The 17218-nt window shown below is 39.5% G+C and overlaps 1 protein-coding gene across 1 annotated transcript in view; it reads left to right on the top strand.

Moving 5' to 3' along the window:
• COL19A1 (collagen type XIX alpha 1 chain) overlaps window positions 1–17218 on the top strand; it is a 351927-nt gene that overhangs the window by 301257 nt on the left and 33452 nt on the right. Inside the window, exons 25-32 of the mRNA XM_040262167.1 lie at window positions 54–89; window positions 197–250; window positions 350–403; window positions 1762–1803; window positions 11053–11157; window positions 11246–11299; window positions 11534–11587; window positions 16457–16510. Coding sequence (XP_040118101.1) covers window positions 54–89; window positions 197–250; window positions 350–403; window positions 1762–1803; window positions 11053–11157; window positions 11246–11299; window positions 11534–11587; window positions 16457–16510 — 453 coding nt within the window. The remainder of the gene's footprint in view (window positions 1–53; window positions 90–196; window positions 251–349; window positions 404–1761; window positions 1804–11052; window positions 11158–11245; window positions 11300–11533; window positions 11588–16456; window positions 16511–17218) is intronic.

The raw sequence follows: 17218 nt of genomic DNA, 5'->3' as shown, positions 1-17218 counted from the left end.
AATTTATGGACATTCCCAGCAGAATTATGATCACTGAATCTCCTTCTACTCAGGGCTCCCAAGGACCAGCTGGAGAGCCAGGGATTCAGGTAAGCTACTTAACCAAGCTATTTGGCACCACAAATCCACTTTGCTGACCTGGGGGGAAATTACTAAAGGACTGTCCTTGTAAGTAACTATTTTCCCCCTTTTGCAGGGTCCTCGAGGTCTCCCTGGGTTGCCAGGAACTCCAGGGACCCCAGGGAATGATGTAAGAACAATTTTTACCTGCTTCCCCTCTCCCCCAACCTGTTTTAATCTGCTCTTGTTCCAAGGTGCAAAGATTTGAACATGATATTTCTGTTTTCAGGGAGCTCCAGGGAGGGATGGAAAGCCAGGTCTGCCAGGTCTCCCAGGTGACCCGGTATGTTGACAGACACTGCCTGATTTATGTATCTTTAATGCACCCAGAAGCCAAACAGCCTACCAAGCAAGTTTTGCTGTCCAAACCAATTAGAATGCTCAGTGACTGCTTGGTGATTTTGTTTATCCCCATTATTTTCTAAAGGGGAAAAAAATTCAAGCTACATCAGCATTCTTGTGTGTGTGGTGAATAGTTATTTCCTGAGGGCATAATTCAGTTGTGCAATTTTGCCTCAAGTTGAACCTTGGCATATAATGTCTCAATCCCATGGAAAACTGAGTTAAAATACATAGCCACAGATTCTGTTCTTTCTAATGCTAGTGACTAAATGAATTTCATTTTTCTAAATGAATGTTTGCAGGTAAGTTTCCCACAATATGGTACATATCTATTGATTCTGTGGCTTTTAAAATGCTGAAATGATTACATTACAAAACTGCCTTGAGTAGGCTTTTTCAAAATGGGTTTAGGCACTAAATGTGTGTCCAAAGTTTTGTTTCAGGTTAAACTTTGCTTTGAGTGACAGTGAAATCCCTTTAAATAGCCTCAGAATCAGCACTTATAATTTAAGAAGCCATATGGTACATGACATCGTATTAAGAATTTTGTATAATAAAATCCAAATCTAGCCTCTCAGTTCTAAGTCTCACAAATCCTTCTGCTTCTCACTATGCAGGCCTTACATGCCTTCATAAGCTATGTGCAGCAAGGTATTTTGGCCTTTAACCCCCCAATGTAGTGAATCATGTGTGTTTTGTCTGGGAGTCTAAAGCGTTACTGGGATTTATGGTGTCTCTCTGAAGGGACATTTTAAGACACAAGGGAGACTCTGCCTGAGTCTCCCCGTATCTATTTTGCCTATCACTTAAGCCACCTATTGGCTCTTTTGAATTCAATGAGGAACAGCTTTAAGGCAAACGTCCTGTACTTTCCATATTTCTCAATAGCCTGATGATTTGCTTGGCAGAGGAATGGTTTCCTTTTAACAAATGATTTGTCTTTATGTATAATTTAAAACCAATAATATGTTAAGGTTGGCATGATGGTTGCCCGGCATACCTCAGAATTGAAATGATGACGTGTGTGTGTGTTTCCGTGTTCATGGTAAAGAAATGGTATTTCTCTATTTCTCAAAAATGGTTATGAACTCTGTTAGTGTCCTGTATTTGTTTCTGAATAGGAAGCCTCATGTTAGCCAACCATTGTGATGGCAATGGGAGGCTCTTAGAAGCTTTATGATGAGAAATCTCAGCTGCTCAGCATTTTGAGGGTAAATATCTACATTTGTTGTATGTTTGTATTATAAGTGCCAGTATATGTCTAAATACCTGTATTTGGTTTTTTCTCCTTATCCACAGATTGCACTTCCTCTCTTGGGAGACATCGGGGCCTTGTTCAAGGTATTCTGTTGCCATGTAAGAAATTGTGTGCTAATTTCCAGAAAAAAAATCAGAAAGGAAATCTTTACCAGAGGTTGAGTTAGCCTGAACTAAAAGTCCATTTTTTTTTAATGGTAGAGCATCTTTCAGACAGAAAAAGGAACATGGATCCAATCTGTATCTTGTGCCACTGGTACTAATCCCCTGACTCTCTTCTTTACTGGCCTCTCATATTGGGACTGGAGGGGTGGGCGGCCAGGGCGCAGGGAGGAGTGGGTAGTTCTGAGGTGAGCTATGAGAGAAGAGTGCCATTAACACCCTGAGCGGACCGTTTTCTCCCTGGAGTGAGCTTTCTCTTAATGGTGGTCACCACCCGCTGGGCTCTCCACTGTGAAACCCAGTCCTCCTCACAGTATCTGCCCTGGCCAGTCCAAAAGGAAAAGCTGCTCAAGAAACAGCTAGCTTGAAGGCTGAGTTTTATGTCATGGGATTTTACAAAGTGCATTACAAAATTCCAAAGCTGACAATTACCCTACCACCTGTGACTCTACCAAATAAAAATAATCTCTACCTATTATCCACCTCCTAGGGAATTAATCTCACTGCCATTTTTTTCTGTAATACTTTGTTATGCCCAGAGTCCGAGTCCCCAAACCTGAGAGAATAAGACATCCACAGCAATGCAAAAGCATAAAGGGGTTTATTGCTAGCTCGAGTTAGGGCCCAGGTCTCATCCAGCACAGTGGAATCCAACAAGAGCCCCGAGCTCTGAATCACATATACTTTTATACAGACGGTTCTTTGTTTCTGTAACAGCATAGCTGATTGGTTAAACCATACGCGCGCACGGGACTTTTAAACCTCGCATCTCTATCTGGATTGGCTTGGGTCTGGCACAAGCAGGGGGCTACGGGGATTTTTCTGATTGATCTAGCTACACTGCCTGTGGGAGTTCCCAGTGCCTCAGCTTTCCTAGAGACTAAACCTCAGGCCTAGCCTGCCCCTTAGAGCCTGTCCTGGCTCCAGCTTGGTCCTAACATTCCCCCCTGTCTTTAGCTACATAGAGGAATCTTCCTCTTTATTTTGGGGCAGGGCCTGATACTGTTGCTTCAGTACTAGTACCTGGACTGTATTGATGCGCTCCTTAACAAATGTGATAAGTCTATTTAGGATACAGGGGCCAAGAGTGAGAATCAGTAGTAGCACTATGAGAGGGCCCACCAGGGTGGAAATCAGCGTTGTTAACCATGGGGACTGTTGGAACCAGGACTCAAACCATCCCTGTTGGGCCTCTCGCTCTCTTTTCCATTGGGCTAGCCCTTTCCTTACTTTGGCCATAGATTTTTTTACTACCCCTGAGTGATTTACATAAAAACAACATTTTTCCCCTAACGCAGTACATAAGCCCCCTAGAGACTTCATACTCAAGATACTTTTTGGGAATTGGGGCAGAGGTCTCTTTTTTCTGTAACTTCTTCCTGCTGTGCATGGGCGTAGGCCTGCCTAATGGAGCAGAAGTCTCTCTCTACCTGATCTAAGTTGGGGTTTTCCACATCTGAAACCAGCCTCTACCCTTGTAGGAACAGCAATTTAGTGGGCCCCTCTCAGAGATGAAATAGACAAGGGCCAAACAGGAGACCTAACAGGATGGTCATCTCTGGTCCCCGGAAACAGAAGGCAACATTTGGGGTGAGGGTTGCAGGCTTTGTGACCCCTTCTGATGGGTTGGTGGTGAGGCAACAGAGCTGTGCTCCAGGAATCTTGTGTTCAGTCTGAAGTTACCATCTTCCACCCGGGTGGGGGCTCAAAGACATTGTTATGCATATTTCTTTGAGTAGGAACCACGACTCTGTCTGGAGGCTGTACCAACCTTTGATTGTTTCTGTTTTTGTATCCCCTCCCTTCCCTGATTAGCCATTGTTTGAATCCATGCTTTGGAATTCAGGGAAGGCCAAGGAGGCTGAACAAAGTCTATGTCCTACAGATAAGAAATGGAGAACACAGAACAGATCTGCACTCCAGAGCCCCAGAGAGTCCCACTCAGGTTTAATTTTAGGGAACTAGGCAACTATGACTGTGATAACTTCCTTCAAAATGGGGCATAGGACTGCCCCAGCTTGGAGTATAGACACTGAATCAGAAGTATTCTGAGTTTCAAGTTTTAGATCTGAGTCTTGTATGATTAAAATCCTAATCTCATTTTTTTTTTAGAAGAATAGGTCTGAAACCCAGTCTGGACCTGGCACTTCAGGGGGACTTGTAGCCATGTAGCCAGTTGCCTAGTTTTATAAAAAGTAAGGTTAGTAGCTTTCAGCAGACATTGTTTTAAAATGGTGGCATCCAAGCCTGATACGACTCAGAAAACTCAAGTGTTTAGCAATACAAGGTCTAATCTGAAAGTACACCCATAGCATCACCTAGTTATTTCCCAGGATATCTGAACCATAGCTACTCTATTTTGACTTTTAATTGTAAACTTTTCCTTAATAGCCAAAGCAGATTTTACCGTTAATGACATCAGTGTTTCTCTAGGTATGAGAAGATGCAAGAATTGGGACTCATAAAATCTTCTCCTGAAAAGATCTAACTATCTGAAGGCCTGTTCTGCCAGTTTTTCTCAGAGCACAGAGTGCCTCATTCCTGATTTTCACCCTGAACTCCTTTCAGGGGAGTTGAAAGTCAGCAGTTGCAGCGGCCATGATTTAATCTTTGTAGATGCAGATGGCGAGGGTCAGTCTTCAGTTGGCAGAGCCCCTTTTTGCTCATAAACTTGACCATGATCATGAGGGGGCCACTTCATGACCATTTTATCCCATGGTGCTGAGAGTGTCCATTCTCAGGTAAACAGGCCACTCAATGTGCTGTTACTGGACTAGGCCATAAAACAGTATCTAAAATTCTCTGGACCACCTGTCTTACTAGCTTTTTGGTCCAGGAAAATAGTCCCTCTTGCTGCTTCTTGCCATATCTAGAGTTACACTGTTACCATCATCGATCTCATATAGGACTATATATTGTTCTATTAGAGGCCTCACACACATATTGGACAGTGTAAGAAACAGCAATTTTGTAAGACAGGGAAAATACAAATAACATAGCCAGCAGTGTTAGTAAAGTCACAAGTAAGACTTAGGTTAAGAACTTTCATTAGCCAGTAGCCCAGTATATCTTCAGGTCATCTGACTTAGTTGGTCCTGTAGAACCTTTATCTTTTAGGAAAATTATATATTGGCACCATCTATAAGGCACATAGCCCAGTTTTTTGTTTTTTTTTTTTAGTGTTACTAGACTGATTATCTTTAGTATGATTTACTTATTTATTTATTTTTTCCAACAAAGGAGACTTTAAACCTAAATTATTGTAGCCTGGTATTATCTATATGAATCCATCCCATAATTGTGGGAGATTTTTCTCTTCTTTGTGGAAACTTTTCTTGTTCTAATTGAGCTTGGGTAGTAGAAAAAAAACTCAAATTTATAGCCAGAGTCAGAGCAGGCATTATTAATTGGCCCGGTGAGGGGATCCTATCTAGTAATACCATAGTGACCTGCATATGACTATAATTTTTAAGTAAATTTTCTCAGGGCCAACCAGTTAGAGTTTGGTAGTAGAGAAATTTACCAAGGTGACCCAGAGCTAGACACAGGTAATTGGACACAAACCCAACAATTGGATTGATTTTTAAAACTAGCATAGGATCAGGCCTATGATAGAAGAGCATTTGACTTATATGCAAAGGTCTAAGAAGTCAAGAAAACATAAATGATCATACGAATCAGGTCCAGCATCTTGGGGAAGCTGTCTCCCTCTAATGTCATCGTCTTCTCATCCTGGTGTACTGTAGTTTCTCCTAATTAAAAAAGTCCTTCCACTCATGTTGGAGACAGTCCCATAAATTATGGCTTTTTCCAGTCCTGGTTGCAGGTCATGAGGCATCTGATCTTTATCCAAAGATAGATTACTGAGATAAGCTTCAGAAACAAACTTAGGGTGTTCTTTAAGAATTCAATTAAATTTTACATTAACATCACATAACAGCAAAGAACTATCTAAGAGATGAGTCTTACTAGATGCAGACCTCCACTAACAAACTTGTATTTAGCATTTCAAAATATCTTTTTCTCCTTAAAGTTACCCTTATTTTTATTAAATATAACCAAATTAAGGCTAGTTTGTTTGCAAAATAGGTCTGTTCTCACTGATTTTCGTCTGATGATTTTTATAACCATAATTGATTATAGGCTTTTTATTTTGCTGAAACATCTATAGAGTCTCAGACTGAACTTTTAAAATAAAACAGGGCTGGAAAACTCACACCAAAGGCTTATCACAGATTTTGCCTAACAAATCTAGGTGAATTCTTCCCTTTTTAAGGTCTCAAAAATCTCTTGAGATTTTTGTATTTATGAGATAACCTTCCTAACTCATTTGATAAACTTACTGGAAACCTAAGAACTTCCAATTTTTGGAGGAGTCAGATAGAAAATATAATGTTTTGTTTATAACGTTTAATTTTACCAAAGTATTGTCATAATTAGTTTGAGAGGAAGATTTCCCCTACTCCCTGAAAACATAAGATTCAACCCCATAATTTTTCAGATAGAAACCATAAAAGTTATAAGTATATTCACTGGTTCATTCAGTCCTTTTGCTAACTTTTGTGAAGTCATCAGGTTTTCCATTAAAATACCAGGACATATCAGAATGTTAAAAACTCCATATAATTTTTAGGATATCTGTATTAGTAATTTTACCCTACTTTATAATATGAGCAGATTTATTACTCATTTGATAATCTTTTTTATGTAATTTAACCAACCAAATAAACACAGTTTAATATCTCTCTTTGGGATGCTTCAGGGGCCCTCTGAAGCACCCCAAAGTTAGCTAGAAGCCAAAAGTGTTTCATAGAACGATTTAGGAAGTTTCATCAACAAATATCAGAAAGGTTTCAAGCACTGAGTCAGATGGGACTATAGGTCACTGTGAGACAATAGCTATTCACTCAGCCAAAGTAACAATATGGGATTTCAGAGGCAAATACAGAACAGACCATTTAAGAGGCAAATGAACTTAAATCTATTGTCAAATGCAGTTCAACATCTGAAGAAAGTGTGTCCTTTTAACAGAGAGAAAAGCCAAATTCAAGTTTTTGCGCCCGCTTATTTTTAGTCATTAACAGTCCCAAATTTCTTTAGCTTCTTTGTAAGAGGAAACTAATGTTCAGTAATAAATGTTTCAAAATTTTTCTCTATTTGGAAATGAGCTAGCTAGTCAGTGAACTTCCATCACTTAGTTTAGCACAACCCAATTCAAGTTACCCCAATTTGGACAGACTATTTCAGACAGACATTCCTAAAGCATAATTATTCTTAATAGAGTCTATCTAAAAGCTCATATCTCATTACATTTTTTTGAAGTTTTTTTACTTGAGGTAATTTTCTTGTTGACAAACTTGTAACAGATATAATATTTAACATATTAAACCTAAGTACAATGAAAATATTTTTTAATGTTAAGTACTCTAAGACATGTCTATATTAAATAGGTCAACAAACAAATATTAATATCAGGTATTTAACACTGAGTATTTCCCAGTTCACATAAACCTGAAATTTATTGTTTAATTTAGAATTACTTGATTTGTAAGCGCTTACCTTTTAAGCCAAATAAATAGATCTCATATACAAATTAACCTCAAAAATATTACCCAGAGACAGAGACATACCAAGACATATTTAGACAAGACACAGTGCAAGATTTAGCTTTAAGTCTTTTTTTTTCCTCAGTGTCAGGAGTTAGAGATAGTCTAGATAAGTGTTTTTAAGAGCCCTGGTCTCAAGGCACAGGGAAAGAAAATCAAGTTCTAACAAATGGCGGCAGGTCTAAACCCATGGTGGCCAGACAAAGCAAAATGGCCATCAAAAATCACTACACAGATCACAGAGTTAAAACACACACATATAAACCCAGCAGTCCTCATCAAAGTGAAAGTGAAGTTGCTCAGTCGTATCAGACTGTTTGCGACCTGTGGACTGTAGCCCACCAAGCCTTTCCGTAACATCAAAGATTTTAAGGGAGGAAAGGAAGCCAGGTTGAAAGAAGAAGGGGAAGGAGGCAGAAGAGGGGGAAAAGGGGGTGGCCTTACAGATGTCTCCTGCCACCTACAGATACCCAGGCATTACGGGACATTTCCCTGGGCTTCCAGAGAAGGGAGGACTGGAACTCGGTCACACCAGAAATCAGAACCAGAATTTGAGTTCTCTGCCAAGAGGAGGTGATCAGTCTCCAATCCTCAGCTCAGGCTGAGGGCCCTTCGACCAGATTTCTGCGTCCAGGACCAGGGAACTAGAAAAACAGGGAAGGATGGGAAGGATTAAGGAGAGGAGACAGAGAGGGAAGGGGAGAGAGATCAATAAAGTCTCTTGTTTCTTACCAGTCGGGGCACTCTGGCCAGTTGTCCGCGTCAGGAGGAGACCAGGGACAAAAGGGTCCCAGTTGAGGCCACTGGGTCTGGTCCGTTGGCAGGCAAGCTGGCCCCTGGGTACCCCGAGTGGTCAGGATGTCAGTCTTGGCTTTTTCACCAATAACGATAGATTTTGCACCCAGCAGGACGTCCACAGAGCCAGCCGCCTCCCCAGCACAATGCCAGGCCTCGGTCTTATGCTGGACTTAACCAGAATTAACACCAGTGTTCAGAAATCTCTTCTCCTAGTGAGGAAACCCCTTCTGCCGGGAGAGTGTTATTCTTCTCAGTTAAAGGGATCCCGGTCGAGCCCCCAGATGTTATGCCCAGAGTCCGAGTCCCCAAACCTGAGAGAATAAGACGTCCACAGCAATGCAAAAGCATAAAGGGGTTTATTGCTAGCTCGAGTTAGGGCCCAGGTCTCATCCAGCACAGTGGAATCCGACAAGAGCCCCGAGCTCCGAGTCACATATACTTTTATACAGACGGTTCTTTGTTTCTGTAACAGCATAGCTGATTGGTTAAACCATATGCGCGCGGGGGACTTTTAAACCTCGCATCTCTATCTGGATTGGCTCAGGTCTGGCGCGGGCGGGGGGCTACGGGGATTTTTCTGATTGGTCTAGCTACACTGCCTGTGGGAGTTCCCAGTGCCTCAGCTTTCCTAGAGACTAAACCTCAGGCCTAGCCTGCCCCTTAGAGCCTGTCCTGGCTCCAGTTTGGTCCTAACAACTTCCCTTTATTTTATTTGTAAAACAGATGGGGGAGGATGATAATGGAACATATGTAGGATATGTATTTGCCTGTTTCTTTGTGGAATGCTAAGATTGAACCCTTTACGTTCCACTTAACTTCATGTACAGTATCTGTCAATGTAGGAATGGACAGTATATTTATACACACACACATGTGGGCTACAGGGCTTCCCTGGAGGTTCAGCTAGTAAAGAATCTGCCTGCAATGCAGGAGACCTGGATTCGATCCCTGGGTTGGTTCGATCCCCTGGAGAAGGGAAAGGCTACCCACTCCAGTATTCTTGCCTGGAGAATCCCAGGGACAGAGGAGCCTGGTGGGCTGCTATCCACCAGGTTGCACAGAGTTGGACATGACTGAAGCAACTTAGCATACATGCATGCATTGGAGAAGGAAATGGCAACCCACTCCAGTGTTCTTGCCTGGAGAATCCCAGGGACAGAGGAGCCTGGTGGGCTGCCATCTATGGGGTCTCACAGAGTCGGACACGACTGAAGCGACTTAGCAGCAGCAGCATAGTAGGAAAGAATCTGAAAAGATATATATCTACATATAACTGAATCACTTTGCCGTGTACCTGAAATTAACACAGCATTGCAAATCAACTATACTTCAGTTTTTAAAAAATCAATTGAATAATCCATTCTAAAATGTTACTATTTATTTCCAAAGTCTACAGATACAGTAATTCACCTCCTTTATACTTTTTGAAACAGGGAAAGCTTTTTGGTTCTCCTAAGTCCTTAAGCATCTTGCTACCTTCATAGATTTTCAGATTTAATAGTTGTCGTCCTACAATTAGGTATGTGTTTCTTTACTCCTTACCAGCACATTAACTAAATGAAATGATCCTGGTGGTCAAATTGGTTTGGGAAACTTTGCGCACTCCAGCTCCTTCTAATGTTTTCCAGCACTAAGAAGGACCACCATAAAGAGAATTCTTCTAACCCAGCATTTTTTAGGCAGATTGCCTCAGAATGTTTTCAATACCATACAAAAATTAGTTCTTCCATGGAGCATATGTTTGGAAACCAAACTTGTCCTCATATACACTGGGTCAAAATTTTGAACTTGAATAATATGGGCTTTCTTGTCAATTTCCCATCAGTGGCAAATTTCAGTTCCCACTTCATGTTTAAAGATTTTTCCACTTGGTTAAAAGGATGAAGGAATAGAGGCTTCTATTGTCCTACCTTTGGTCAGTTGTTAAATTGAAACTATCTCCCCCACTCAGTGGTCCCTATTTTATGCCTTTCCTGATCATATGTTTATAACAATGTATTTAAAAATAAGCCTCTGTAGAGCTTTACATGATAAGAAGTTTATCTTGTGAGCTCAGACACCTAAATTCAAGCCTTTCCAGATCAGCTAAAGATTACAGAGAAGGGGACGGAAAGGTAATTCCACTTAGATTTCCTATCTGCACTTGGATTTGACTTAGAAGTCAAGTCCAAGTCACTCAAGTAATTACTTCCCACATGAGGGCTTCAACTAACAAAATGTTAGAAAGTTGTGTATAGGTTTCCAACTGATTGGGCTCTCAGAAGGAAAAATCCTTTCTTCACAGCTTTCTCTTTTTTTCTTTCTTTTTTAAGGATTTATGCTCTTGGTTGTATGAGCTCTGTGATCTTGCTGATTATTCCAGACTTTATCGCCACCTCTTTTTTAACACGCTGCTAAGCATTTGGAACTCTATGTCCTTGAATTATGAGTTTATCTTTTTTATTTTTTGGCCACACCATGAGACATGTGGGATCTTAGTTCCATGACCAGGTATCAAACCTGTGCCCCCTGCATTGGCAGCATGGAGTCTTAACCACTGGACAATGAGGGCAGTGCACTGAGTTTATCTTTTAAGATAGTTTTTGCGCCCCCCCCCCCCCCCGCCACAAAAAGTAGTCATTCTAACCGATTAAATTATAGAATGACATAGCAGTGGTTGTCATTCAGCCCTCACAAAGGTTCAGATAGAAGTTCAAATCCAATCAGAGCTCACTTTTATACATTTCTTTGATGAATCTCTAAGTGATCTTATCTCTATCCTCATTAGAATTTCTGTGGCAACTGCCAAGCCAGTGTCCCTGGGCTAAAAAGCAACAAAGGAGAAGAATCAGGTGCTGGTGAGCCCGGAAAGTTTGATTCTGCAGCCCGGAAGGTAAGAAGGCAAGGCTTGAATGTGGACCAGGGGACCCTGGAAGTCCCCCGTGGTGCCTTCGCTTACCTGCCACTGCTCTGTCCTCTAGGGTGATCTAGGTTCGCGGGGTCCTCCAGGAATCCCAGGCAGAGAGGGACCAAAGGTAGGGAAATCTCTCTTCTGTGCAACCTTCAGTTTGGGATGTAAAAAACAAAATCCATTTTAAAATACAGTACCTTTTCTAAAAATATCGTGGAAAAGCCATCTGCATATGTCATTTATTTATTTCCCAATTCTGTCCAAACGACGGGCCCCAAGTGTCCTTAGAAGGATATTTTCATTTTTCCAAAGATGACAAAATGACTGAGCATACTAACTAAATGTATTGTCTTTCTAGGGGAGCAAAGGCGAGCGGGGCTACCCTGGCGTGCCTGGGGAGAAAGGTGACGAGGTAACAGACTCCCCTGACCATGGAACCCTCCTGCTGAGCCTTCAGACACAGGACACAACAAAAGGACATCAGTTTCCCTATAGCTCATGTCTGATGCTAAACAAATAAAAACAAAAACAGTGTTTTTTCCCAAATGTTAGCACATTTTAAATAATACATTGATGTTTGTTGTCAGTGGTCCAGTTTTTGGGACAAGGAAATTTAAGCACAAAGTTAACATATCAGTTAATTGATGTGTTTTCATGCAGGAGGTAAAAATTCTATGCCTCTCAAGACAAAAGCAAGAGGAAAGAGGAAACTTACTGAAAAGAATCCTAAAGGAGCTCATAGAATTGAAGGGCTAGGTAGCAACAAGCCTAGGGCTAAGGGCAGCTCCAGAGCTCAATAGAACTTCCTGGTCCTCTGCCGTAACATGACTCAATTTCAATGGCCTTGGTTTGTCTGTATCTCTGCTCAACTTTCAGACTCTTAGGAGGAAAACATACACACACACAGACACATACACACACACACATCAAAAGGGTCTGCCTGGACTGCTTTAATCATCCGCTCACCCTCCCACTAAAGTTCAAAGTCAAATGTGCTTTTGAGATGGTGATATAATTTTCTGACTCTCAGCCATGCCGATCTCAGGATAGCATTCTTTCCTGCGTAATTCACATTAACTCTTAGAAAAACCAATTAGGATGATGAATTGTTGTTAGTTTAAACAGTTTTGGTACTAATAATTCTTAATGAAAGTAAGTAAGCCATCTGGCATATATTAACCTTGATGTTAGTGTAGAAAATCATGGCAATATAAAGTAGATCTATTTTTGAGTTGGAGTTATATATTTCACATTATAAATTACCATGTTATTGTTTTTAATTAATGTTGATTCTATTCAAGAAAACAGTAAGGATTGGCTTGTTTTTTTCCAAGTTAAAAATTGAAGAGCAAAGAAATACAACATTTATTTTCATCCATAAAAAAAAGAGTAAAGGCATTTTATTTTCAAAATAAGGAAGAGTTATTGAGCTTTTGCCTCTTCATGCTCCACAGAAAGTTGCACCAAAGTACAAGCACAGTATCTGATGTTAATAGTCTAACAGCTTTTAACTGCCTAGGTTCAAGAAGTAGGCTTTAAAGGCAATTGAGAAAGTAATAGCAAAAAGATCAGGAAATAATTGGAATTCAGGTTTTTTTATAAGTGACTCTAAATTAAATTTATTAGAAGTTAACTTTTATTGATTCTGCAGTGAACTGAACCCCTCCTTAATTCCTCCACTCTTTTAGTGTGCTTTTCCTTAAGTACAACTTGCAGATTTCTTTAAGACAGGGTACACAGATGTTGCACAAGACTCTTAGACATTCAATTCCAGCTAGTTCATAAGGAGATTGTTTTTCATTGTTTCTTCACATCACATGAAAAGTATGAATACACCTGAAGTAATATACAACTCAGTTGGGCCTTTCGGGAGGTATGGGTCAATGCAGTTTGTCCCTCTCTGACAGATGAGAAATACCGAATATTATCTTGTCTTCTTGGACTCAGATACTCCCTGAAATTTTAATTTGTTGATTTGTTTAAGTGAATGAAACTTTGCCCAAGAACATATATATTGCCAACTGGCCAATAAATTATCCTATTCTAATACACACATAACAGTCCATGGGGGTTGCAAGAATTGGACATGACTTAGCAACTAAACCACCACCACCAATATCTAATTATACAAGATCTAAGATGTCTGTCCTACCCTTACTGGAAAAGATATAAAATGACATCACACTCTCTCTTTGAGGAATTCCCAATTATTATTTAATAATGATCATAGTCCATTTGGAAACTTAAAGAGTTGTTCTTGCTTTAACAAAAGGGACATTGCCCTCTGTCCAGTCGTTACAGATAATCTGTCACAGCTCAAGGTAACAAACTGGCAGATACTGATAGGATACAGATCCACCTCTTACAGTCAGAGGGGATTCTTGATTGGAATGCAGATCTTTTTTACAGTATTTTAGAACAATAATCAATAAATGGGACTTGCAGAATATCTTCAGCTGTAAATTGCAGCAGTGGAAAAATAAATATGTTTGATAGCAACTGAGCTATGAATGGTAAAATCAGAATATCAGAACAGGGATAGAACTTAGTTCTAATGATACTTGACTATCTATGCAATAAACTTTAATTTGTATTTTAGTTGGGTACAATATGCTAAATCGACTGTCCTACTCTTTAATATGTATTTGTCTTCTTTAATGACGTTCTTGTCTTCTAAAATTATCTTCTTGCCCTTTATACATCCACAGTAACTTTTACCCTTAGTACAGAATTTCAGCTTGTTCAGAGAAAGACTGCTGAGAACGATTTTTTTATTTATGGACTGAGGTTTATTTTAAAGTTTAATGTGGTCATCAAAGGTTAATGAGTTCCAAGCTTATAAATTAGACTACCTAAAGACTCAGCATCTCTAGACTGATTCAGTCTTGAGACTAAAAGTAGCAAAAAGAAGAATACATAAGAACATACATATCTTATACATGTACATATAGAGAGAATTTTATGGAAATGTGGCTATTTTGAGATAAAGCAATTTGTGGTATACCATTTATAATCTCTAGATACTTAGAGGTCCATTCCCAAAAGAAGTTTTTTTTTTTTTTTCCTTCTCACTTATAACCCTATAGACAAGTTAATAGTGGGGGAATAAAAAGAATCAAAACAGCATGCTAATGTGTACCTCCCGCAGATGCATACACATGTGTGTGCACACACACACACACACAGAGCATTGCCAGTGAGGACGAACCCATCTTGAAGAAAATTTAGATCCACATTCTTTAACACAAGTGTGCATAAAATTTTACCCAAGACTCTTCTTACAGGAGGCATTTCAGCACTCCCGAGAAAGGCTGCTTCTTTTCTTCCAGCATTTCTTCACCTCCTATCACATGAAGAAGGAATGTATGATCCCATTAAGCATTAGATGGACATATTCCGTAGAGTTTGATCCTTGATCCCATTAATGCAGTGAACCCTGACCCAGTGGAACCCTGCTCCTCTAGGGCTCCCATAAATAGCTATGTAGCAGTTTACTATGTAACAATCCTACCGAGGTCACTTTATCTGATATTTACAATGTGTACCACATGTGTATTTCAGCACAGTAAGAGGTAAGGGAACTTACCATAACAATGAATGACTGGGCACTATAAAAGGATTACTTATAGTAAAGAAAATTGAATCCTGAAAAAGTGGTGGTGGTGATGGTTTAGTCGCCAAGTCGTGTCCGACTCTTGCAATCCCATGGACTGTAGCCTGTCAGGCTCCTCTGTCCATGGGATTCTCCAGGCCAGAATATTGGAGTGGGTTGCCATTTCCTTCTCCAGGGAATCTTCCCGACCCAGAAATTGAACCCAGGTCTCCTGCATTGCAGGCAGATGATTTACCAACTGAGCTATGAGGGAAGCCCTTTCTTTCTTGAAGGACAACCAAACATGAGACAAAGCTCTCAAAAAAAAAAAAAAAAAAGCTTAAGTGGAACCATTCAAAATAGAACTTGATACATCATATGGTTATCTGAGATAATAAATGGGTATTTTAAAGTATATTTTTCTCATCAAAGAAGTCATCTGAGATTCTTACGGAAAATCTGAGAAATATACAAAAACACTAAAAAGAGTAAAAGTTACTCCAATTTGTGCTTCTCAGACTGTTGGTAAAAGTCCTATTATGGTCCACAATCTCAGATCCACAATTCCAAAGCTCAAATGTCTCTGAAAACCTGAGAAATTTTTCCCAAGTTTGGATTAAATTTCTTCGGCAGAAAAAACTGACCTGACATCAAATGGAGCCAGTCTATGTATCCCATTTGGTGAGAATATCATGTGTTTTGCAATAGAAATATTTGCATGTTCATTAGTGGGTGCTGCCTTAGATGCCACTGGAAGTATTTTGTAATACCAGTATAAGCACATGTGTTTCCTTTAAAACAAATCTGAAAATTCAGTACTCTGAAGCACATCTGATACAAAGTTTCCAGATAAGACATTATGAGCGTCCATCAGTCTCATCTCTCAGGAACTGCATTTCTATTTTTTTTAATAATTTGGACCTTACCCTATGTAACATTTAATAACTTTCCCTTTTTCTATACTATTCAATAGCTTTTGAAACATGATTTTAATAGTTGTGAAATAGTTCATATTATGAGCTTATTTAAATTTAATATTCTGTTGCTGACATATCTGATAAAGGAACAAATTAATTACATAAATTATCAGTTAATCTTAGCAATTCTTCCTTGAATATATAAATGTATCCAGTGTAACTAGCATGGTGCTACAAATCTAAGACAGAGCAAGAGAGGCTTTGTGTTCAGTTTTATGCTTAAGCCACTAAAGGATTCCAAATTCAAATTCACCGATGAGCCAAATTTCTTAAAATGAACTGGCCAGCTAAACTAAGTATTATATCATAATGCAGATTCCATTGTTCCACTAGTTGAATGAAGCGTTCGTTTAATCATGTATTTCTTTGATGGCATTCTGCTCCTCTGAAATTTGTATTTTCATGCTTTAGCAGTGCCAGCTTCTCAAAGATGCTATTGATGATTCTGAGGATATGTAAAATGTGAGATCAAAAATATTCTATGAATCACCGAACACATTAAATTATGTTCATTACAGATGCCATGCATGCCGCAGCCTTTTAGCTCAACATCCTTATTCTTAAAAAGCGGGTCTTTGTACATGACAAATACCTTGTTTCTTGATTAGCCAACATAGATCTTTTGTTTTCAATAGTCAAAATATTTGCTGAACTAAAATACTTTGCCTCCAATGATAACAACAGATTTTATGGTAGGAACTATCTCTTCTAGGGTCTTCAAGGAATTCCAGGCCTTCCAGGTGTTCCTGGCCCCACAGGACCGCCTGTAAGTATTTGCTAAACTGTTTCACTCACAACTGGTGTCTGCTGAGATGATGCCAAGTGAGCTAATGTTCCTCCTTGCTTTTTTGTTCTCCGTTCCTCCATGTAAATTTTTCAGGCGTTGCCTGGAAAAGTAGCATCTAACGTCTCAGATTTTTGTTAGTGTTACGTGAGGCTGCTAAGGGGTGTGGAGACTTGTCTGTGATTAAGCAATTTGAATAGAAGTTGGATATAGAAGAGAACATTATCTCTTTTAGTTGTAATTTTTTGGCATTGACCTTTGGGATACTCAGATGGTTACACCTTACATGTTACGCACCATAAACTAAGAATTCATTCTCTAGATGGAAAAAAAAATGGGTCAGGGATTATCAGATTCAATTTCATTTTACTCAAATTTATGAATTAAAATATGCTCTGCTTTAGTTGGCACCTTTTTTCACTGTCCCTCAAGCACTGTATCACATTCTTTGTGTCTTTAGGTATCCTATTTTCTTAAAACAGAAATCTCTTTTCTTTTCCTGCCTGTTAAACCCAATCTCTCCTTAAAGCAGAGCGCAAAACTAGGGTTCCTGGTTAAAATACTGGATATAAGGTTAAATTTTAATTTCATATAAATAAATAGTTTCATAGCATGTTTGTCCCAAATATCGTATTTTTATTTGTTAAATCTAGCAATCCTATTCAAGCCTCAATTTTTGCAATTCTCCTC

The sequence above is a fragment of the Oryx dammah genome, unplaced genomic scaffold (assembly GCF_014754425.2).
Source record: "Oryx dammah isolate SB20612 unplaced genomic scaffold, SCBI_Odam_1.1 HiC_scaffold_19, whole genome shotgun sequence".
Taxonomy (NCBI): Eukaryota; Metazoa; Chordata; class Mammalia; order Artiodactyla; family Bovidae; genus Oryx; species Oryx dammah.
The sequence above is the reverse complement of the archived record's forward strand: the minus strand, read 5'-3'. Positions and strand labels throughout refer to the sequence as shown.